Genomic DNA, 26544 nt, shown 5'->3' with positions numbered 1-26544 from the left:
GAATCATCACCCCAGCCAGCTCCACCTGAAGATTCATCTACCCGAAGCCAGCCCACCTGAAGAATCATCACCCCAGCCCGCTCCACCTGAAGAACCATCACCCCAGCCAGCCCACCTGAAGATTCATCGCCCCAGCCAGCTCCACCTGAAGATTCATCACCCCAGCCCGCTCACCTGAAGAATTATCACCCCAGCCCGCTCCACCTGAAGAATTATCACCCCAGCCAGCTCCACCTGGAAGATTCATCACCCCAGCCAGCTCCACCTGAAGATTCATCACCCCAGCCCGCTCCAGACCTGGAAGATTCATCACCCAGCCCGCCCCACCTGAAGAATTCATCACCCCAGCCAGCTCCACCTGAAGATTCATCACCCCCAGCCAGCTCCACCTGAAGATTCATCACCCCAGCTCCCTCACCCAGCCAGCTCCACCTGAAGATTCACATCACCCCAGCCAGCTCCACCTGAAGATCTCATCACCCCAGCCTGCTCCACCCAGCCAGCTCCTGAAGATTCATCACCCCAGCCCCCAGTCCGCTCCACCTGAAGATTCATCACCCCAGCCAGCTCCACCTGAAGATTCATCACCCAGCCAGCCCACCTGAAGAATCATCACCCCAGCCAGCTCCACCTGGAAGAATTATCACCCCAGCCAGCTCCACCTGAAGATTCATCACCCCAGCCTGGCTCCACCTGGAAGAATTATCACCCCAGCCAGCTCCACCCTGAAGATTCATCACCCCAGCCAGCTCCACCTGAAGATTCATCACCCCAGCCCGCTCCACCTGAAGATTCATCACCCCAGCCAGCTCCACCTGAAGATTCATCACCCCAGCCAGCCCACCTGAAGTCCATCACCCCCAGCCTGGCTCCACCTGAAGATTCATCACCCCAGTCCGCTCCACCTGAAGATTCATCACCCAGCCAGCTCCACCTGAAGATTCATCACCCCAGCCAGCTCCACCTGAAGAATCATCACCCCCAGCCAGCTCCACCTGAAGAATTATCACCCCAGCCAGCTCCACCTGAAGAATCATCACCCCAGCCAGCTCCACCTGAAGAAGAATTATCACCCCAGCCAGCTCCACCTGAAGATCATCACCCCAGCCAGCTCCACCTGAAGAATCATCACCCAGCCAGCTCCACCTGAAGAATTATCACCCAGCCAGCTCCACCTGAAGAATCATCACCCCAGCCCGCTCCACCTGAAGATTCATCACCCCAGCCCGCTCCACCTGAAGATTCATCACCCCAGCCAGCTCCACCTGAAGATTCATTACCCCAGCCCGCTCCACCTGAAGATTCATCACCCCAGCCAGCTCCACCTGAAGAATCATCACCCCAGCCCATAATATAGAATATATTGCAAAACACAAACTACTATATACAAAATACTTTACTCAATATATCAAAATATACGATGCACATTACAATGGGTAGATTAGATAAGGTTAGGTGAGGTGAGGTTAGGCCTGAAGATCTTGACTCCACCTGAAGAATGGTCACCCTGCCAAACTCTGGGGTGACGTTTCTTCAGGTGATCTATTAATGAGAATAACAATAAAAAAACAATTCCGTAAACTAAATAATCTACACCACTGCCTCATAACAAAAATATCCCAGAAAAAATGCAAATTAATTGAAAAAAAATCTAAAAAAAAATCCTTATCGCACCAATGACGACAATACCAATGAAAAACTCCTCCGTGGACCCTATCTCCCTCCTACCTTCATTGACTCCAGCAACTTTGATTAAAAAAATATCGTACATTCCCACCTACCCTCCTCCCCTCCCCGGGCTGTCACGAGCATGGGGGATGGAACGGAGGTGAAGCGAGGCGGTGGTTTCCCTAGTTATCTTTCTCTATGGTGGAAGGAATTTTTTTTTTAAGGGGAACTCGACCAAATTAGTTAAATATGTGGAGGTGGATGACGCGAGTGGTGGTGGAGGTGGGGAGTGTGGTGTCGTGGTGGCGCTAGTGTGGGGAATTGGGAGTGTGGTGTGGTGGTGGCGCTTGGGTGGGGAGATGGATGTGTGGAGTGGTGGTGTGGTGGTGGCGCTAGGGTGGGGAGATGGAGGTGTGTGGTGTGGTGGTGGCGCTAGGGTGGGGAGATAGAGGTGGAGGTGTGGAGTGTGGTGTGGTGATGTGGAGTGTGTGGTGTGGTGGAATGACGTGTGATGGTGAAGGTATGGAGGGAGTGTAGTGAGTGAGTGGTAGTGTAGATGTGTGTGTGTGGTGTGAGGGAGGACAGGTTCCACTTCAAGCCTCCCACACAACAGTCAATGACCAGATACAACAACAACACAGGTTGACTGGCTCCACTACCCACCCACCCACAGCACACACACACACACGCACACACACACACACACACACACTAAGAAGCATCACGCCACCCTCTGGGGCTGCGTGTGTGTGATCCTGGACATTATACACAAGAGCACTTGATTAGACGCGCAGAATGAACTCGACCGTTACCGCCGTGTACCCGCAGTAAAAGTGGTCAAGTGTGTGCCAGATGACCACACCTCCTGCTGTGTGCAGAGGAAACTCACTTTACGGCCACACATTCTTCACCAACTGTTGGGTCTGTGTGACTATTAAGACACGGGGTGTGACGCTGTGTTCAAAACACTTTTCACAGGACCCACAAACTAGGTCGTGTGGTCAGCTCATACCACTAGGCACTGTCGTCTTGTAACGAAAGTGGGTCCCGTAGGCTTGGAGGCGGCAGCACGAATACAACACACTGCAAACTAGGCTTTTTTTCGGCAAAAACGGAGCCAGTGTGGCCGGCACTGCACTTCCCAATCGTAATGTTAGGTAGCCAGTAGATTGAGGATGCCCCTGGTGCGAGCCAGCGACCTTTTGGGACAGGAAACGGTATTCAGTGGGCCGTCACAGCCGAGTTGTCATCTAGTAAACTACACCAAACGCCATTAAGCCTCTCTACACGGTCAGCTTTATAACTCTTCCCACTGCCTCACTGTATTGAGGAGAAATACAATCTTTTAACTTCACTCATCAACTCCCAGTGGAGAACACACCAATACTCACTAGGTCAGGCTCGGCTGAACATGTACTGCTGTCAACACTCCCTACAGCCCCTTTAACACACCAAGTTACATCGATAAAGGATATAACGCACACACCGTGGATGCTGACACCACAGTGACTCATACGCAGGCTTTCCGCTCCACTGCAGCAGCACCAGAGGCTGTGGAGGAGGGCGGGCGTGACTCTGGCGTCCGTGAGTCAGGTGGCACAAGGTGAATCATGCATGACTTTCCCGCAGGATGCCGCCACACAGCGAGGACACGACACCCACCCCTCACCACTCCACCATACACCTACACCTGTTTATATCACCCATGAAACTAACCTCTTGAGTCACACACACACAGAAAAAATACTGAATAAAGTATATATAATATTTCAACACACGTCATACCTTCTCACGGATTACAAGCTGATTCAAGGCCACGTGTGTGTGTGTGTGTGTGTGTGTGTGTGTGTGTGTGTGTGTGTGTGTGTGTGTGTGTGTGTGTGTGTGTGTGTGTGTGTGTGGTGCGACTCTCTCCGTCAAGTCAAGTCAAGTCACACCCTCTCCGTCAAGTCAAGTCACACCCTCTCCGTCAAGTCAAGTCACACCCTCTCCGTCAAGTCAAGTCACACCCTCTCCGTCAAGTAATCCTGACCGTGATAAACAACCCGTCATTGCCCCCGTCACTCTCCCTCTTGGGTAATCAATTGGACGGGCATCTCTCTCAGCCGCCTCAACACTCGATAGAGATAACATTAGTAAACGTGAGAGATATGAGAGATAATGAGAGATAAAGAGAGATAAGGCTTCTACATTACCTCACTATAGGAAGGAGAGAGAGAGAGAGCTGCTTGTTGTGGTCAGTAAACCTTCAACGGGGCTTAAGTTCACCTAGTGTAATATAGGAAGTGGTGGTGATGATATTGTTAGCCAGGGTAAACTTCCGACCGACAGACAGACAGACATACAGACAGACAGACAGACAGAGAGACAGAAAGATAGATAGAGACTAATGACGTAAGTGATAAGAGACTAATGAGGAAGTGAGCAAGAAGTAAACATATCACTACCTACTCTACTTAATGAGGAGGAAGAAGAGGAGAGGAATAAAAGGAGGAAGAAGAGAGGAATAAAAGGAGGAAGAAGAGAGGAATAAAAGGAGGAGGAAGAAGTAGAGGAAGAAGAAGAGAGGAAGAAGAGGAGGAAGAGAGTAAAGGAAGGAGGAAGGGAGTAAAGAGAGAAAGACGAGGAGGAATAGAGTAAGGAGAGTTAGGCGTAGGGGAAGCTTAAGATGAGGAAGGAGGAGCTCTCTCTCTCTCTCTCTCTCTCTCTCTCTCTCTCTCTCTCTCTCTCTCTCTCTCCCACACACACAACCAAACACACACACACGGACCATCATGAGATCAAACGCCACCAAGGTTACAGCCGATTACATAGGATGATAAAATTGGCCAATTGAAGTATGATCCAGCCGTCGGCTTTCATAAATTTATCTAAAGTAATACCCAATAAAATGGTTTCTTGTGGATCAGATTTTGCATATTTTCTTTATTTTCTGTTGTATTTTGTGTATTTTTTTTTACTTTCTGTTGTATTTTGTGTATTTTTTGTATCTTTGTATTTTTTGTGTGTGTAGTAATTTACGATTCTACCTGAGGTCACCAAATCTTGACCCACGTGGATAAGTTGACAGTCAGATGGGCCCCATTGCTTAAATGGACGAGGGAGATCCGGGAGGAGGGAGAGACGAGGGGAGAAGACAGGAGGAGGGGTAGACGGGAGGAGGGAGAGACGGGGGAGAAGACAGGAGGAGGGGTAGACGGGAGGAAGGAGAGACGGGAGGACGGAGAGACGGGAGGACGGAGAGACGGGAGGACGGAGAGACGGGAGGACGGAGAGACGGGAGGACGGAGAGACGGGAGGACGGAGAGACGGGAGGGAGAGACTGGAGGAGGGAGAGGCGGGAGGAAGGAGAGATGCGGGGGGTTCTTGAGAAGAGAGCAGTAAAGGCGGCAGGTGACATACACGGATACGCCATTAGTCTCGAGTACAAACTTCACGCTCAGGTAATTACGTGAAGAGTACCTGTGTTGTCTGGTGGTGGGGTGAAGGAGGGGAGAGAAGGTGTAGGGGGGAGTGAGGGAGAGGAGAGGAATGAGGGAGAGGAATGAGGAGGTGAGGGGAGTAAGGGAGAGGAGAGGAGGAGGGGAGTGAGGGAGAGGGAAGAAGGTGTAGGAGGGGAGTGAGGGAGAGGAGAGTGAGTGAGGCATAAAGGTGAAGTGCAAGATGATCAGGGAGGGGCAGAGAAGGTGAGTGGGTGGATAACTGGGCTGGTGGGTGGGGTGGCGGGTGGGGTGGTGGGTGGGAGAGTTGATGGTGGGCTGGTGGGTGGGAGAGTTGATGGGTGGGCTGGTGGGTGGGAGAGTTGATGGTGGGATGGCGGGTGGGGTGGAGAGTTGATGGTGACTGGTGGTGGGAGAGTTGATGGGTGGACTGGTGGGTGGGTGGGAGAGTTGATGGGTGGGGTGGCGGTGGGGAGAGTTGATGGGTGGGTGGCGGTGGGAGAGTTGATGGGTGTGGTGGGTGGGAGAGTTGATGGGTGGGCTGGTGGGTGGGAGAGTTGATGGGGGCTGGGATGGGTGGGAGGTGGGAAGTTGATGGGTGGGCTGGCGGGTTAATGGGTGGGTTGATGGGTGGGTAGGTGGGTCAGGTAGGCAGGTAGGTGATCAAGACGTCCAGGTGTCACCATATATTCGGGTTATCACTCACTCCTCTCCGCCCATTACCTGCCTCGACTACGCAGTTAGTTTCTTTAAATACAAAAAAATCAGGTCACTTGAAGATTCACCCTAGCCCCCACCCTCCCGTGCTTATTTTACCTGAAGATTAACCACCCTAACGCTAGTATCACCTGACCTGACCTGACCTGACCTGACCTAACCTAACGTACCCACAGTAACCCATAAGTGTGTGTGTGTGTGTGTAAACATCCCCTAAACTCCAGCCTTCCCCTGCAAACACCCCTTTAACTTCTTAAACACCCCTCCTCTGCCCCTTCCCTGCAAACACCCCCCTTAACTTCGCCCTTCCCTGCAAACACCCCCCCTGCCCTTCCCCTGCAAACACCCCTTAACTGCCCTTCCCTGCAAACACCCCTTAACTTCGCCCTTCCTGCAAACACCCCCTTAACTTGCCCTTCCTGCAAACACCCCTTAACTTCTGCCCCTTCCCCTTCTGCACCCCCTTAACTTCTGCCCTTCCCTGCAACACCCCTTCGCCCTTCCCTTGCAAACACCCCCTTAACTTCGCCCTTCCCTTGCAAACACCCCCTTAACTTCGCCCTTCCCTTGCAAACACCCCCTTAACTTCGCCCTTCCCCTGCAAACACCCCCCTTAACTCCACTCTCCCAGCTTATATAAATATCCTACGACCTAAATATTATATTAGGCAAATACAATTAGACAAAAACGAATACACACAGAGTAAGTAAACACCTTTAGCAAATAGCCCGCCTCGTACGTATAATAATAATAGTAGTAGTAGTAGAAGTTGTAGTTGTAGTGGTAATAATAGTAGTACTGGTAGTAATAGTTATGGTAGTAGTAATAATAGTTGTAGTAGACAGTAGTTAATAATAATAATAATGATAATAAACAGTTCCCCAAACACCGAGTGGCGAAGCATTACAATGGCATGCAGGGTAGACTAGTCCATATTACCAAGGACCAAATTTTTACCAAGTGTCAAAAAATTATCCCCTACCAGACTTCAGGCGCCAGACCCAGTGGTTACATTATTCAGCAAGAGACATTGATGTATCTATTAAGTATTGATGATGAGTGTATTTAAGTAGTTATTGAAGAGCAGTAATTAATATCAACATGTGTGTTATTCAGGCCACATCACGGCGCCTGGTCCAAGGTTGTGGGGGGGCAAGGTATTGATGTAATATCCTTGTGGGCAGTGTCAGTAAAGTAGTGTCAGCCAATGAGAGCGCATTAACTTAATAAACACAAGCTGAGCCAATCACCTCTAGCCCTTCATCAAAAAAGCCGAGCCAATCACCTTTCACCTCACTCTTCTCTTCAACAAAACTATTTTAATTATAATCTGATAACAAAATAAGAGATTTTTATCGTAAGGGCATTCTGATACAGTAAACGTGCAGCAATTTCATAACACACGTGGATGGCTGTTCCTGTATTCTCTAGAACATTTTGTGTGTATTTACATCAACACACTGCCAGACATATTTTCCTGGCGATCGAGTGAATGATTGTCTTAAAACAGCAACACTTGCGGCCTCACTTGTTGATAATGTGAGGAGATCTCTTACAAGTGAGGATAATGTTACTCTTTATAACATGAGCATTCACGCCATCACCTGGGAAATGTGTCAAGGAGTTTGTTTACATTTGAGACGTCCTGTATGTGGTCAACTAGTGTCATATTACTACAGAAACAACATACGTGAGGAGACATTGGTGCCCCTGTGTCTGTGTGTGTCTGTGTGTGTGTGTGTGTGTGTGTAACTTAAAATTGTCGACACCAAGCGCCCTGACACACAATTAACATGAAACTACAGAGTGTGGTGTAGGTAAATAACAACAAGAAACCATACTAACACAACACACACCGCGTCTTTCATGTGGTGGAGGTGTACGAGTGGTGTGAAAAACATATTCAATTCATCAACAGAACAAGATCAAATCACCAACAAGGTCACAATCACCAACAAGCCAAAATCACCATCAAACAAGGCCCAAATCACCAACAGTCACAATCACCAACAAACAGCCACAATCACCAACAAACAGTCACAATCACCAAGATGGCCACAATCACCAACAAACAATCCCAAAATCACAGAGACAACCCTTGGACCATTTTAAAACTAACGGATTATGCAAATTAGGTGGACTGATAATATACCTTTGAAAATCACACAATAGAAGCCATGAAAAACGCAATTCATTTAACTCAAGGTGACCCAGTGACTGAACCATGGGCCCTCGAAAGAATCTATTTGAAACACACTACCACATTCAATACCATAATATCCTGACTATAGGGTTAGTTATATACAGACCCTTTGTGAACTCTAATCTGTAATACTTTGGCGTTACCGCTCACAGGATGAGTATGGGATGCACAATAAAGTAGCTCCTGTAAATGGGGTAATTATATGTAAAAACAAAAATATTCGTGAGGTACAGTCCCCTTCACTTTTGCGTTTACAGATGCTAGTTATAATAAATATTCCACAAATCATGATATTGAGATATTTGTTTTAATTTGTTTTACTTTGATTCCATAGTATGTTTATTATTGCGAGTTTCCTTTGTCGAATGTAAACAAACACAAGGCTGCCACACTGCACCTAACCCGACAAGGATAACTATGGGATATTGGACACAAACGGGGAGACGGACGCGAGAGTTAAAATAAATAAAAGGTGACTGATTATGGTGACAATTATGGATCACCTGTTGATTATACACCCTAGTTTATTTCACCTGATGATTACACACCTTAATGTTACCTGGTGGGATTAGGTTAGGTTATCAGGTAAAACACACACACAGAAAGGCTGGGTTAACGAACACTTACTATCACACCACCGCTCTCACCACCACGCCATCACTCTCACCACCACTCCGTCACTCTCACCACCACGCCATCACTCTCACCACCACGCCATCACTCTCACCTCCACGCCATCACTCTCACCACCACGCCATCACTCTCACCACCACGCCATCACTCTCACCTCCACGCCATCACTCTCACCACCACTCCGTCACTCTCACCACCACTCCGTCACTCTCACCACCACTCCGTCACTCTCACCACCACGCCATCACTCTTCACTATCACCCACACCATCTCACCACCATCCAAAATAGAGCCACGAACCACCAAATGGAGGCTATTAACAACAGGTAAACGGCTCGACACACCTGTGTGTGTGAGAGAGAGAGAGAGAGAGAGAGAGAGAGAGAGAGAGAGAGAGAGAGAGACACACACACACACACACACACACACACACACACACACACACACACACACACACACACACACACACACACACACACACACACACACACACACACACACACACACACACACACCTGTGAAAAAGAGACATACATGCTTACCGACACACCTGTCATTGGAGTCAAGAGCAGATGCCACAGCAGCACACGAGGATCCAGACCCACACAGCTTGACCCTGTACAGCACTCAACACCTTCCCTTAATAAACTACCACATACGTGATCATGACTATCATTATGGTCCATCGACGGGCGAAGCAACACGTTCAGGTAACCACGTCGGGATAAGCAGAGAACCCAGGGGTATTCCTTATCCCTCACGTATGAAGCAATTAATTATCGTCTCAGTTACCAGATCGGTTATATATCCACAGCTGGTCAATCACAGGTAGTTAAACTTGTGGGTCTAGCAAGTGCAGGGTGGGAGCAGAGGCATGCGGGTGACCACGGTGGGGCGATAGTGCCAACTGAGTGGGGTGAGTGCCACGCAGGGCCACAACACACCACTGGCACTATGGCACGTACCTCTTCCCTCCCTCCCCTCCCTCGCACTTCAGTTCCTCCATCCCGCCCCCCTTCTCTCCCTCTCTCCTTCCCTTCCTCCCTCTTCTCTACTTCCATTCAGCCCCCTTCCCTTCTTCCCCCCTCTCTCCCTCCCACAACCTCTATGACTTCTGCTCTCTATGAAGTGCACATTAAACTAGCTGCTATCGGCGACAAAATTAAAATTCCCTCCATCTCGTCTCCTTCTTTTCTTCCTTCCTTCCTTCCTTCCTTTCTTCTTCCACGAGATAGTTATTGAAACAATTTATAAATTTAGTTAGAAAAACACACACACACACACACACTAAAAATATTACTGACATGGCTTAGTTAAGTGGGAACTCTTCGTTGTATTTTGATAAATATTGCACTGGCGGACGACGCACTATCATCCCAGATAAGATAAAACAAGGGGCGTCGTGTTTTTTTATCATCTCTCTCTCTCTCTCTCTCTCTCTCTCTCTCTCTCTCTCTCTCTCGCTCTCTCTCTCTCTCTCTCTGTCATTTTCATCTCTGTCTTTCTCATCTGTCTGTCTGTCTGTATGGCTGTCTCAATCTACAGCAAAACTACAGATAATAATAACGTTAAGTAACACTAAATTAGACGCTTTGTGTGTGTGTGTGTGTGTGTGTGTGTGTGTGTGTGTGTGTGTGTGTGTGTGTGTGTAGTTAGGCAGTTGTGTGCATGGAGGGAGGTTCCTTGGTAAGCTTATGACACCTTTAACCTGTTCCTTCCACCACCACAGCTAAATGACACCTTTAACCTGACCCTTCCACCACCACAGCTAAATAACACCTTTAACCTGACCCTTCCACCACCACAGCTAAATGACACCTTTAACCTGACCCTTCCACCACCACAGCTAAACAAAACAAAACACAAAAAACAGCAAAACAAAACACAAAACACAAAAAGAAAACAAAACACTAATAAAAAAAGAAAAAAAAGAATCAAAAAAAGAAAATAATTTAAAACACTTCCGAAATGCACAAGGTTATATTATAGGTCGAGGTTGAATTCTAAGTCCATCAAAACACAAACACCATGAGAGAACACCATTGTCACCATCCTCACATTATAGTCAAGGCATCACCCTAATCTCTCTCTCTCTCTCTCTCTCTCTCTCTCTCTCTCTCTCTCTCTCTGTGTCGATCGGGTTGAGACAGATACCTATGTCATAAGGGAGTGTTATAGTAGCTATCTTGGGTCCATCAGCCCACTTAACCTGTCACCGTGTGTGTGTGTGTGTGTGTGTGTGTGTGTGTGTGTGTTCTCCTTCTACATGATGACACCTCAGCATGAATTTTACACGCACACACACACACACACACCTTTACCCAAGGATTATCCCGATTATCCAAAACAAACGAGTGTTAATCCCTTGATAATATAACCTTACAGTCACAATAATCTAGATAAGAAGTATTTACCCTTCCTAAACAGATAAATTCTTCCATCAGTCAGATCAAGTTAGTCTGATTTATCTTGTTTGATAGATAAGAGTTTCCTTTAGTAAAACAAGTAGGTGGGTATATTATCATCCTGTTCCGTATGTTTGAATCTTCCTTTCTCCCTTACTGAGTCTCCCTTTTCCCCCCTTATCCATGAGTCTCCCTTTCCTCCCTTATCCAGGAGTCTCCCTTTTCCCCCTTATCCATGAGTCTCCCTTTCCTCCCTTATCCATGAGTCTCCCTTTCCCCCCTTATCCATGAGTCTCCCTTTTCCCCCCTTATCCATAAGTCTCTCTCCCCCCCTTATCCATGAGTCTGTCTTTACACCTTAATGAGCCTCCGTTTTCCTCTTACCCACGAATCTCTCTTCCTCTCCTTACTAAGTCTCCCTCTCTCCCTTACTGAGCCTCCCTTGCCCCTCCCTTACCCATGAGCCTCTGAGCATCGATTTAAAGCTTCCAGGAACTAATCTCGGGGAGTCGTCTTAGTAGTAGTGCCTCACCTAACCTAACTTAACCTAACCCACCCGCAAATAATGAACAGGGTGGTTAATGTTCAGGTGATCCAAAATAAATAAATACAAAGAAAGTTCACCTCATAGGTCATTAGCTGGACTCTCTTTGTATTGGTTAAATGAGCAAGACGTGGGCGAGCTAATTAGTGATGGGGGGAAAAGGGGGTGAGGGGGGGTAGAGAAGAGGGTGAGGGGGTAGAGAAGAGAGTTGGAAGTAAAGACAAGAAGAAATACAGAAAACGGAAAGAATAAAGGAAAGGGAAAAGAAAATAAGATGGGGTGAAATATTATGCCGGATACACATTATAAGATCAAGGGATAGGAGGGAGGGAGTGAGGATAGGAGGAAGGAAGGAGGGGGTGATGTGAGTGAGGGGTGTGGAGTGGTTGTCAAATTTGGGTAGGGCATTTGAAGCCTTGTGTAATTGGGTTCCAAGTTCCTTATTACTTGACGGGGTGCAAGTTAGGTAACACTGATTGACGGTGGAGGGAGGGAGGAGGGAGGGAGAGATGGGGTGGTCCTTGGAGGGAGGAGGGAGGAGAGGTGGGGGGTCCTTGGAGGGAGGGAGGGAGAGGTGGGGGTGGTCCTTGGAGGGAGGGAGGGAGAGGTGGGGGTGGTCCTTGGAGGAGGGAGGGAGAGGTGGGGTGGTCCTGGGAGGAGGGAGGAGGGAGGAAGGGAGGGAGGGAGGAGGGAGGGTGGTAGTGGTCCTGGAGGGAGGGAGAGGTGGGGTGGTCCTGGGAGGGAGGGAGGCAGGGAGAGGTGGGGGTGGTCCTGGGAGGGAGGAGGGAGAGGTGGGGGTGGTCCTGGAGGAAGGGAGGCAGGGAGAGGTGGGGTGGTCCTGGGAGGGAGGGAGGGAGAGGTGGGGTGGTCCTGGGAGGGAGGGAGGGAGGGAGGAGGGAGGAGGGGGGTGGTCCTTGGAGGGAGGGAGAGGTGGGGGGTGGTGGGGGGTGGTCCTTGGAGGAGGGAGAGGTGGGGGTGGTCCTGGGAGGGAGGGAGGGAGGAGGGGTGGTCCTTGGAGGGAGGGAGAGGTGGGGTGGTCCTTGGAGGGAGGGAGAGGTGGGGGTGGTCCTTGGAGGGAGGGAGGTGGGGTGGTCCTTGGAGGGAGGGAAGGAAGGAAGGAAGGAATGAGTGGTCCTGACAGCGAGAGAAGGAGGAAGGAGTGAGTGGGAGGGAGTGATGGAGTGTGGGGAGCGAGTGGTCCTGGCAAAAATGGAAGGATAGAGGAGTGTGAGAGCAAGTGGTTTTGGCAGGGAGAGAAGAGTGGGAAGAGAGGAACGAGTGAGTGGGGGGTAGTGGCCCTGGAAGATGGGAGAGTGGGAATAACAGTCGTAGGAGAGGGCGAGTGGGAATGACCGCCTCGATATTAATTGCACCGGGAGAGGGAAGTGTGGAGGTGACCAGTAGAGAGCCCCACAACCACCATTACTCATTCACCCTCCCCTCTCTCTCCTCTCTCTCTCTCTCACACACACACACACACACACACACACACACATTACCTACATACAGACACGTTTTAATGCCTCCTAATTTAAACATGAAAAACGAAAATAAACATAAGCTCCAAATGGAACCAACAGACACGTGGAAATCTACACACCAACCACACCTAGCCACACTAGCCACACTAACTCCACTACCACATGACCACACTGCCACATGACCACACTAGCCACAGGACCACACTGCCACACTAGCCACATAACCACACCAGCCACATGACCACACTACCACACAGCCACATGACCACACCTGCCACACACCATGACCACACTGCCACACTAGCCACATGACCACACTGCCACACCAGCCACATGACCACACTGCCACACTAGCCACATGACCACACACTGCCACACCCACATGAGCCACATGACCACACTGCCACACTAGCCACATGACCACATGACCACACTGCCACACTAGCCACATGACCACACTGCCACACTAGCCACATGACCACACTGCCACACTAGCCACATGACCACACTGACCACACTAGCCACATGACCACACTGCCACACTAGCCACATGACCACACTACCACACAAATATACTAAAAAATATCAGGAAAAAAACACAGATTCGGAAGACTATTTCACGTGAATCCGGTAACAACTTTTTCTCTGACTTAATAGATAACTCGACCTACTGTTTACAATAGATCTGTTTACCGTTGATCTGTTTATCGTTGATCTGTTTACCGTTGTTTGTATACCGGCCCTGATTACATACGTGTTGTAGTGATGTGAACTAGTATGGTGATATGGGAATAAATCTATCTATCTATCTATCCATCTACACGCCTCACACCACGACCCTACAGCAGGAAGATCTTGATACATGGTAGAGTCAGCATGAATACAGACAATACATGGCTACAGTATACATATATAAATAAAGGTATACAAAGTAGGTACAGAGTCAGTGCAAGAATACAAAATATACACAATGTGGGTAATACAACGGAAATACTGTCTAAGCTAATACTAATGGTCTAAGCCAGCCATGCAGTCTTGCCAAGGTTATCACTACATATATTAGATCTACCGGATACGTGAATCATTTCTATTCAACTTAGTGGCCAAGGCTAGGGTGGAGGAGGAGCTGATATGGCAACACTGTTCAGGCCACAGGTGTGAGGCAGCACAGGGTGACAAGACTCACGCTAATGGTATCTTCTCCACCTCCATTATGGCCTCGCCTACTTCTTCTTCTTCTTCTACTCCTCCTGGTGGTCAATATCTTCCCCCGGAGCGACTGTAACAGCGGGATACAAAGGTCACGAGTCAGAGAGTAAACATGCGGATACGGGAGCCATTGTCCCTTCCCTCCTCCATCCCTCACACCCTCCGCCCGGCTGAGTCACACTGACGTCACCACTTGCACACCATCACGAGAAACTGACGTCATCACCCTGTCCAGCCAACCGTCTGCCGCCTCCGTGTCCCACCCTCACTCACACCACTTGTGCTCCTACACTTGACCCTGACGTCATCACTTGTTCCACCAATACAGGAATCATGGCGTCATCAACTTTCTGGCCAATTCCTTTCCAGCTAATACATGGGGTAATTATTAGTGTCAGTAGTTACATAAAACACAAGTGATGCATCATAACTATGCTACAACTCGGCAGTGTTATAAGATCACTATACAGATATCACTATACAGATAACACTATACTAAGATAACACACGAGGCAGGAAGTTATGCTTCTTGGAAAAACAAACTAAAAAATATAATTACAAAGAATATTGACAAGTCTCCCCTCTCAGCCCCTCACGAGTTATGGGTGACCTCTGACCTCTGTAACTCGGCCAAAAAGCCAGACAATTCATATACAGTAATACAATCGGATGTGTTTATTAAGAATACATCAGTTGTCCCAATAATACACAGGTAAACGGTGTAAATAACACAGGTAAACGGTGTAAATATCTCAGGTGAAAGTAATGCAGCGGATCCAACACCACAAAAACAAAACCGTCTAGTTGGCAACACAAGTAAGTAAATATTGAAAATAACAAAAAGAATCCCAGTGAAATTATATATAATAGCTGACCACATTCACGCAAGTACATTCGGTTAGGTTAGGTTGGGTTAGGCTAGGTTGGGTTAGGTTAGGTTAGGTTGGGTTAGGCTAGGTTGGGTTAGGTTAGGTTGGGTTATAATGAACCAGTAAATAATGATGAACTAACACATAATAGAGGCAAGAGGCGCGCCATATTAGTCCTGTGGCGAGATAAAACAACAAATTTTCCTCCTAAGAATAATGTTTACGAACAAATTCAATTTATATACAAAAAAAAAAAAACAGTCCTGAGGATTACTCCAGTTTGTGATTAAATTCAGTTCTCGGAAAGAAGAATTTCCTCCCTCATACTTCCTACACCAGTGAGCATTATTTATAGAACAAATCCATTTACACACGAGTGGTCTTAAATTTCCCTATTCTGGAACACAAGGTGGGGTGTAGAGAGTGTGGCGGGGAGGGGGTATTAAGCAACATACATAAGCTTAATCACCAACAATGGGAGCCACAGAGACATAGCAACCCCCAAACAAACAAACAAACTAACAAACTCGTATTATAATGCTTCAGGGGTTAGACCACTATAAGGATCAAGCTGTGAGGAGGAAGGAAGGGCGACACACACACACACACACACACACACACACACACACACACACACACACACACACACACACACACACACACACACACACACACACACACACACACACACACACACACACAGGGGTGATAAAGGCAGGAGGTACACACGGTGTGTGGCAGGAAAGGTGGGGTGGAGATGAGCAATAATGCAGGGGTGGGGAGGATGGGGGTGCAGAGGATGGGGGTGCAGGGGGAGGATGGGGGTGCAGGAGGATGGGGGTGCAGGAGGATGGGGGGCAGGGGAAAGGATGGGCGGGTGTGGGGAAAATAGTTGAGGGGGAGAAGAAGGGGACAGGGGGGTGGGAGGGAGGGGGGGAGGGGGGTGGGAGAGGAAAAGGGGGGAAGGAAGGAGTATGACAAAAGAACTAAGATAACAATATCACACAAGAGACATGACAATTTGGGAGGATATTTACAACTACAGAGAGGCAATGACTTGGTAACATTTAGCAAGGAAAAAAACCATCGATCAAAACAAACTATTTAATGCAATGATAAAAAATATATAGAAAAGAAAGAAAAGAAAGAAAAGAAAGAAAAGAAAAGAAAAGAAAAGAAAAGAAAGAAGACTACCCAAAGAAAAAACAACAACAACCTGGTTCTACTCTTCTGGGGAGGGGGACTAATGGAGTTAACAGGGTGGAAAGAGGCAGGGGCAGACCTAATTAAAAGGGAAGATTTATCAGATTCAGATTTCAGATTTGACCCCCCAACAGATTTCGGATTTCCCTTGTGCATTACATCACCACAGATACAATGACCTTTGACCTGACCTAAATTAATCAAAGGTTATGTCTCTTGAATATGATAAGCCCAGCAGTCATCCTTCCTCTAAGACGAGATATTGGCGAGGGGAAAATGTGACGGACGGACGGACGGACGGAAGGATGAACAGACGCATGGACGGACGAACGGATGGACGGACGGATGAACAGACGGACGAACGGACGGACGGATAGAAGGACGGACGGACGTGTTGGTTGACGGATAGAAAAAAAAAACCAGTTGGATACATAGAGAAACAAAAACAAGTACTAGTAGACAAAGGTATTTTTATTTGTCGTGGTATAAAACGCAACAGTAAAACAAAAAACAAATAAACAATACAATGACACAACAATAACAACAAAACACAATAAGACAACACACTAAACAAGATAGACAATACACACACACACACACACACACACACACACACACACACACACACACACACACACACACACACACACACACACACACACACACACACACACACACACACACACACACACAGCAGTATTTCAACAGCCTATTACAGTAATACAAACGGCCAACTTCGTCCAACATAAAAGTACAAAATTAATGACTTCCTTTACCTAGCAATTCTTTCACCTGTATCCCTTCATAAGTGACAAAAAAAAGTTATGAATGTTTCTAGAGAATATTTCACTTTATACTTAATATTATCACCTGGTGTGTGTGTGTGTGTGTGTGTGTGTGTGTGTGTGTAAATGATTCAGTGGGCATCTTTATTTAATATTACTTGTATTTGATATTATTAGGAGTTAAATATATTATTATTTTTATATAGTATCTGGTAATGTGTTCCTTAAGACAGACAGACGTACGGACAGACAGACAGACAGACATCCAATCCATCGACCAAGTTTAATTACAATCGACCCAATCATTCACACACACACGCACGCACGCACACACGCACACACACACACACACACACACACACACACACACACACACACACACACACACACGCACATCCTCCCTAACTGCACGGGCGAAGGTTAATGAAAAATAGCGCTTGAGTCAATCGTTCACGGAAGGGGTGTGTGTGGGGTGTAATAGTCAGGTGGTGGGGGTGGTGGGAATGTGGGGGTAGTGGGGTAGTGGGGTGGTGAGTGTGTGGGGGGTAGTGGGGTGGTGGGGGTAGTGGGTTGGTGGGGGTAATGGGTTGATGGGGTAAGAGTGGGGGTGAGGGGTAGTAGGAGTGTGGGGTAGTGCGGGGTTGGGGTGAGAGGTAGTAGGGTGGGAAGAGAGGGAGGGAAGAGAGAGAGAGGGAAGGAAGAGTGGGAAAGAAGAGAGGGAGGGAAGTAAGCAATTAACACTGAACACCGTGACTATGAGGCCCGCCGCCACCTGGTGTTTGTGGTAAATTAACTAGAGGGACACACACACACACACACACACACACACACACACACACACACACACTCCTGCACCCACCATACACAACCAGACAAACAACCATGTATTAGGTAACAACAACAACAATCGAAGGTCATCTAGCAGTTAACAACAACAAGGCCGCCAATCACAACACCAGATGATGTATGACTCAATCACCCACAGGAGTCATGACTATAAATAGGCACTTGAAAAACGGGAATAAACCTTACATTAAAATGAAGGTGCGTGACGTCACATCTCGATAACACCACACGCATAACACCATACACAACACGACGCATAACACCATACACAACACCACACGCATAACACCACACGCATAACACCACACGCATAACACCATACACAACACCACACGCATAACACCACACACAACACCACACGCATAACACCACACACAACACCACACGCATAACACCACACGCTGACCAAGAAGAATTAAGATGATAGGAAACAATGAGTAAGTGGTGTGGTGTGTCCGCCTCCCACAGATCCAACACAGATGTACAGGTGGGAAATATTCGTCCAGGTAAACCAAACAAAATGACGTGGATCCTCCGAAGTGGGCAGGGCAGGAGGGGGGAACACGTACACCTGTTTATTATTGGATTAGAGACATGCTGGCTGCCCCCCCTTTCTGACCCCCCCCCACAACCTCACCTCTCACCTCCTTCTGTACCACCAAGGACACCATCTCTACCACCCCCCTGGCCTCTGTACCACCACCAGTATCATCCCCTGGCCTCTGTACCACCACCACTACCACCACGACCATCACCGCCATCAATATCACCATTATCACCACCATCACCATCAATACCACCACCATCACTACCACCATGACCATCACCATGACCACCATACTGCCTGAGGCCACTACAAGGAGAACCTGAGCCACCACAATGCAAGGCTTATCAAATTCCTTACTGACACGACGGGTTCTGCCTGCTAATTCAACCCCCCTAACCCCTCCCTACCATCACCCCCCCCCCCTACCACCACACCTCCCTACTACAACTTCCACACCCCTACCACCACCACCACCACCACCTCTATACTACCACTACCACACCCCCCTACCACCACCACCGCACCTCTTACTGTCTGTCACAACTCAAAGATCCTCAATACCTCCTTCCTCCGCTTCCTCCATGACACCTCACCTCTACCTCCGCTTCCTCCATGACACCTAAACTACCTCCTACCTCCACTTCCTCCATGACACCTCACCTACCTCCGCTTCCTCCATGACACCTCACCTCTACCTCCACTTCCTCCATGACACCTCACCTACCTCCTACCTTCACTTCCTCCATGACACCTCACCTACCTCTACCTCCACTTCCTCCATGACACCTCACCTACCTCCTACCTACACCACCTCCTCACCTTTCTAATCCATCCTCTTCTATACTCCTCTTTATTCTAATTCCCTTTTCCATTATTCCCAAAATTTCTCTCATCTCCCCCAACATTAACTCTCTCTTCTCTTTCTTTGGTTCTCCCTCTTTCTCCTATTCCTTTCTTCTTTCCCTAACCCTCTCTTACCCCTTCTTCCACCTACGGGCTGGCGGTGGTCAACTGGGCTTCTGTTTTGGCTCATACCTTATATAACTTATATTAATATTGGGGACAAGTTCTAATGAGCCTTAATGTTTAGGGTTAGGTTAGGGTAGAGCCCATCAGAGGTGAAGCCCATGTGATCTACAGCAGTTCAGCACCCAAGCTCCTCTCCTCCCTGATAAACCTCTAAAGCATACACTTGAACACTATATTATTTATTGAATGTGACACTGTCAAAGACTTCAGGCCACCTGACTTATTGTATCTTGAACTATGTAATTACTACATTGAATCAGGGGTACTTGAGGGCATTCTTGCTGTTTATCCCAAATTTGCTAGCCCACACTGATTAGTCTTCAATTAGAATATGACTCCAATGTATGTGATCCACTGACCTATATATACTGCTAACGAATATGATGTATTTCCTTCTTTGTGTACGAACCTCTGTCCTGCATGGCAGTGAACAGTGGCATTACCCACATGAATCTGACCTATATATAGTGTCAATGAATATGATGCATCTCTTTGTGTACGAACCTCTGTCCTGCATGGCAGTGAACAGTGACATTACCCACATGAATCTGACCTCTATACATATATAGCTGTTAATGAATATGATGTATTTCTTTGTGGATGAACCTCGTCCTGCGTGGCAGTGAGAAGTGATACCACCCTCAGTGTCAAGACCTGACTGAATTACTCACAATAGGCAAACTGTACTACAAGCTCTGCCAATAAATTTGTTAAACTAAAAACTCCCTGTATAACCTCTGACCACCACATGACTCCATCAACATACTAGCGGTGGTGGGCGTGAGGACTGGCCACTATCAAGAGAGGATGGGTGTGTGGAGGCTGTGTTGAGGGTGTGTGGGGGTGTGTGGGGGAAGGGGGTGAGTACATACGTGCTTGAAGAGGGGGTGAGGGGCGGTGGTGTTGGCGTGGCACTGACCTTGGCCTCCCCTCCCCTCCCCTCCTCCTCCTCACCAAGTACCTCTTCACTCTTCCTACTTATATCGGGGAAAACTGATACATTACCTTATATTATAGAGAGTGGAGGAAGGAGAGGGAAGGAGGAGGAGAGGGAAGCAGTGGGGTAGTGGAGAGGGAAGAGGGGGATGAGAGGGTAATAGAGGAAGGAAGGATGAGGAGGAAGGGGAAGGAGAGGGAGGAGGAGGAGTAGAGGGATAGGAGAGGGAGGAGGAGAAGTAGAGGGAGAGGAGGTGGAGGAGGCGGGGGACTAGTAGGGGGGTAGGAGGAAAAAGAGGAAGGAGGAAGATGAGAGGGTAATAGAGGAAGAAGGAAGAGGGAGAGGAGGGGGAAGAAAGAGGAGGTAGGTGGAGAGGGTGAGTTTCTCCACATGAGACTGGTAATTTCGTCTTCATACATCATAAATTATTATACATTTCTTTAATACAGTTCATAAATTATCTCAAGTCAGTTCAAGGTGTACATTCTACCTGACTTAAAATAGACTTTTTCCCCAATCAATCACGTTATATTTCCCGATATATTTCAATACATTTCATATATCTCCCCCCCCCCCAGTACAGTTCTTTAATACAGGTTAAAAATAATGTATATGTATGTTCCTAATGCAAGGTATATCTCAATACATTTCATACATTATTTCCCAAATGCTGTATATTTTCTTCATACATTTCCTAATATATCCAAATGCAATATATTTCTTAATAAATTCAATATATATTTCTCAATGCAGTATATTTCCTCATATATTTCACAATACATTTCTCACCGCTCCACGTACCATGCAATACATTTCATACAATATTTCCCAACGCGGTATATTTCTCACCCACACGCTGGACATAAATGGAAGTTATATCATTTTCTCATCACGATTTTAAAGAAGCCAGCTCTCCTATCTCTTTCGTCATCCTGAAGATGGCTGTCTGCCTCCATGCATAGGTCGTCCTTCACCTTACGGATCCTTCAACAAGCATTAGAGAGCTAAAAAACATCATTGGTATCTCTATAAGTGTCTGACGTTATCCTCGAAGCATTAAATAGCTCACGTCATCCTCGAAGTATTAAATAGATCATATCATCCTCGAGGTGCCAAAAACTTCACGTCATCTCCTTGAGGCAATAAATATTTCACATTATCCTCGAGTTATTAAATATCTCACGTCACCCTCGAGTTATTAAATACCTCACGTCACCCTCGATAAACCAAATACCTCACGTCACCCTCGATAAACCAAATACCTCACGTCACCCTCGATAAATCAAACCAAATTATATATAAAACCAAACCAATTAATTGATGATGGTTTAATTAACTCGCCTGAAAGTTTTATGTTTTTTACTCCAACAAAAACAACAACAAACATAATTATATACCGGCTTTACAACAACAACAACAAAAACAACAATTATAGTCACCTGAATCACCTGTCACCTGGACCACCTATCACCTAAACCACCTATCACCTGGACCACCTATCACTTAAACCACCTATCACCTGGACCACCTATCACTTAAACCACCTATCACCTGGACCACCTATCACCCTGGACCAAATATCACCTAGATCACATATCACCTGGACCACCTATCACCTGGACCACATATCACCTGGACCACCTATCACCACACAAGACTCCAGATAATCAAACATCAGATGGAAGCGGACTCACCTACCCTAGTCAATCCCCTAACCTTCCCTCCTCACCTTTTAGCACAGGTGAGAGAAGACCTCATTAAGTTACCTCACCAATTATACCTGGCAACCTTTACCTCTTAGCACTGGTGAGAGAAGACCTCATTAGGTTACCCCATAAATTATACCTGGCGATATTAGCATCATTTTTGTTATCATACACCTGTCATTATTATCCTGTGTAATGGGTCTCAGGGTAATAAAAACTGCCATGAAATTGAGCGGATTAATCCTTACCTGGCTACATGACCCAAATGCCCCCAGGAATTGACCCCCATGTATGTATGTATGTATGTATGTATGTATGTATGTATGTATGTATGTATGTATGTATGTATTTATGACCTAAATAAATAGTCTCCTATAAAAGTCCTGTCCCATCTCTTCCCGAATCCCGAGAGATTTAGACACGTGAATCCGAATCATTTATGGAAAGAATAAAACGAGTCATTCCCTCTTCCCTCACAGGCATAACATTACGTCATACATAAACATTCACCTGTAATTAAACATCATTATCTATCAGTAATTACCCCCTGACGTTTGATATATATACAATGTTATATGTTATCCAAGGGGTGTTATTGGACCTAATGATTGCTCTTTAAGGTGTAATTATCTAGTTCTGGAGTTAATGGATAAATAGCAAGATTACATAGTGATATTTACCGTGGAGGAGGAGGAGGGGGTGGAGTGGAAGGGTGTGGAGTGGAAGTGGAGTGGAGGAGGGGTGGAGTGAGAAGGTGGGTGGAAGAGGGGTGGAGTGGGGGAAGGGGGGTGGAGTGGAGGAAGGGGGTGGAGTGGGGGAGAGGGTGGAGTGGGGGGAGAGGATGGGAGGAGGGTAGGAATGGAGAATGGAGTGGGGAGGTAGAGTGGGGGGGGGGTGGAGTGGGGAAGGGTGGAGTGGAGTGGGGGGGTGGTGGGGGGGTGTGGGTGGGGAAGGGGTGGGAGTGGGGGGGTGGAGTGGGGGGAAGGGGGTGGGTGGGGGAAGGGGGGGTGGAGTGGGGGAAGGAGGGTAGAGTGGAAGGGGTGGAGGTGGGGGGAGGGGGGAGTGAAGGTGGGGTGAGAGTGATGGAGGGATATAGGCTGACCTTGTATGACGACAGGGTGAAGTACTACATTACATTACATAACACACACACACACACTTCCTCCCCTCCCACACACACACACACACACACACGTATCTACAACCTACACTGATGCCATTACCCCCACCTCCTCCACCATTCCCCCTCATTGCCCCCCCTACCCCTTACCCCATTATCCCCACCCCTTCCCCCATTACCCCCTACCCGGCCACTTAATAATCTCGGTAATGTATTGAACAAACTGCACAGGTGAACAAATTATGTGGGTCATATTTCTATTGGGCATAAAAGAACTGGGGCCTAATAAAAATGTGATCTAATAGAACTGGGGCCTAAAAGAACCGGGGCCTAAAAGAACCGGGGCCTAAAAGAACCGAACCGGGGCCTAAAAGAACCGGGGCCTAAAAACCGGGGCCCTAATAGAACTGGGGCCTAAAAGAACCGGGGCCTAAAAGAACCGGGGCCTAATAGAAGTAAAACCTATTCACTAATCACCACCACCACCCCTCACTCCCCTTCTCTCCCCCCCTCCCCCCGGTAACTGTGGATAATAACAGAACCCAACGCGTTATATAGTAGAGTCTCTGTGCAATTTGTGTGCCATTTTGGTCGCCATATAAATACGTCGTAAGGTAAGTGAGTCAGTGAGAGAGGCTAGCCAGCGCCGTCTATTTTAGGGGAAGAATTGAACACGGGGAGATTTTGTATTACCGCTGATTCATAGTTCCTCTGCCTTTCTTATTCTTCTTCTTATTATTATTCTTAAATTCTTCTTCTCCTTAAATTCTTCTTCTTCTTCTTAAATTCTTCTTCATTTCTCCTTCTATATTCAATCATCTTCCTCCTCCACTTCTCCTCTTCCATTATTAAACCATCTTCCTCCCTTTCTCGCCCCCCCCCCTTTTCTTTGCTTCCTCCTACGTCCTGTTTTCTCTCCTCCCTTCCCTTCCTTACCCTCCTCTTCTCTATCCTCAACCTACTCTCACCCTACTGCATCACACCCTCTTACCACCACCACCACCACCACCACCACTACTACCACTACCACCACCACTACTACTACTACTACTACCACCACCACCACCACCACCCACCACTACTACTACTACTACTACTACCCACCACCACTGCTACACTACTACTACTACTACTACTACTACTACTACTACCACCACCACCACCACCACTCCTTCAGCCACTCCTTCAGTACCAATGGATCGCCTACGTCAGTGTCATGTGGGTCCATGATCTTGTTACTTCATGGACTGTATTCATTTCTACTGCCTCTCTCTCTGTGTTTCTCTTCTTCGGCTTCCTCTCTTTCTCCCCTTTTCGCTCTCTTTTTTCTCTTCCTCTTTCATTCTTTCACTCTTAATGTCCTCTTCTCCACATACGAGAGAGAGAGAGAGAGAGAGAGAGAGAGAGAGAGAGAGAGAGAGAGAGAGCTTGTTTGTCATGTCTTTGTGTTATCTATCTATCTATCTATCTATCTATCTATCTATCTATCTATCTATCTATCTATCTATCTATCTATCTATCTATCTGTCTTCGTACATTGAATTTAATTGAAACAGTTTATTTAGCCATGAAAACACAGATACAGACTGGATAATAATACCAATATTAACATGGCTGAACCAGTTGAGAACCTGAGCTGCACCTGATATACACTATACATTTATCTCAAGGAAGTATAATGTAATATTTAGTAACATCTGGAATAGTACAATAGCATGGTGGTAATATGAACATCTCATAATGTTACCACAGTTATCACTTCAATATGTATTTTATATTTAAATAGTCATCGGACTTACTTATAATAGAGCCAGAGGACTTACTTATAACAGAGCCAGAGGACTTACTTATAATAGAGCCAGAGGACTTACTTATAATAGAGCCAGAGGACTTACTTATAATAGAGCCAGAGGACTTACTTATAACAGAGCCAGAGGACTTACTTATAACAGAGCCAGAGGACTTACTTATAATAGAGCCAGAGGACTTACTTATAACAGAGCCAGAGGACTTACTTATAATAGAGCCAGAGGACTTACTTATAATACAGCCAGAGGACTTACTTATAATAGAGCCAGAGGACTTACTTATAATAGAGCCAGAGGACTTACTTATAACAGAGCCAGAGGACTTACTTATAAAAGAGCCAGAGGACTTACTTATAATAGAGCCAGAGGACTTACTTATAATAGAGCCAGAGGACTTACTTATAATAGAGCCAGAGGACTTACTTATAATACAGCCAGAGGACTTACTTATAATAGAGCCAGAGGGGGGTGTGGGGGGCTGGCTCCACCTTGACGGTCTGGTCGGCTCCGGGCAAGATGGACACATAGCGTGGTCGACTCTTTCCCTCTCGCATCGTACAGTATACTGTCTCCCTCACCTCTATCTCTCTCACTTTCTCTCTCTCTCTCACTTTCTCTCTCTCTTTTTCTCTCACTTTCACTATCTGTCTCTATTTTCGTTCACCGCAAGTTCAGTTTTTTTCTTCTTATACTTTGGTCAATGAATTCTGTGGAAAAAAAAAGTCTTGTTCACTACGATGAAAAGTCTTGTTCAATTACGGTAAAAAAGTCTTGTTCAATTATATCTTACGGTAAAAAAGTCTTAAAGTTGTGTTTTGTAAAGACTTTCAACTCTATGGTGTTGCAGGTTACAACACACCGCCATTGTCCACAACACCTGCGCTTACGATCAATAGGTCTATCTATCTATCTATCTATCTATCTATCTATCTATCTATCTATCTATCTATCTATCTATCCATCTAGCTGTTACGTTGAAGTTGTTTGTGGTGGTACCTAACCTAACCTAACCTAACCAAATCAATGTTGTTATAAGAGAAGCAATGACGCCATCTCTAGGGAAAATCAGTAAACCAGTGTGTCAAATTTTTCTTCTGAGACACCCTGTAGTGGTTAATAATTACAGGGCCAATCATAACTTTAGAAAATAATAGTATGACACACTGAGACATTGCTCACAAAAATATGAGCCAGTTATAAGAGGAAGAGGAGGAGGAGCCAGTTATAAGTGGAAGAGGAGGAGGAGCCAGTTATAAGTGGAGGAGGAGGAAGAGGAGCCAGTTATAAGTAAATGAGGATGAGGAGGATCCAGTTATAAGTGGGGGAGGAGGAAGAAGAGCCAGTTATAAGTGGAAGAGGAGGAGGAAGAGCCAGCTATAAGTAAATGAGCATG

At 46.8% G+C, this 26544-nt stretch overlaps 1 protein-coding gene across 3 annotated transcripts in view; it reads right to left on the bottom strand.

The window, feature by feature from the left end:
- Positions 1-25858, bottom strand: part of LOC121867847 (phosphatidylcholine:ceramide cholinephosphotransferase 2-like) — a 70838-nt gene extending 44980 nt beyond the window's left edge. The window contains exon 1 of one of the 3 annotated variants that reach the window (XM_042367966.1): positions 25599-25858. In XM_042367966.1, coding sequence (XP_042223900.1) covers positions 25599-25705 — 107 coding nt within the window. In that variant the 5' untranslated portion in view covers positions 25706-25858. Of the gene's footprint in view, positions 1-9204; positions 9582-25598 lie in introns of those variants that run through there. The other 2 variants (XM_042367968.1, XM_042367969.1) reach the window with 2 other exon arrangements.
- Positions 25859-26544: the final 686 nt, after the last annotated feature.

The sequence above is a fragment of the Homarus americanus genome, unplaced genomic scaffold (assembly GCF_018991925.1).
Source record: "Homarus americanus isolate GMGI-L3 unplaced genomic scaffold, GMGI_Hamer_2.0 scaffold37049, whole genome shotgun sequence".
Classification (NCBI taxonomy): Eukaryota; Metazoa; Arthropoda; class Malacostraca; order Decapoda; family Nephropidae; genus Homarus; species Homarus americanus.
The sequence above is the reverse complement of the archived record's forward strand: the minus strand, read 5'-3'. Positions and strand labels throughout refer to the sequence as shown.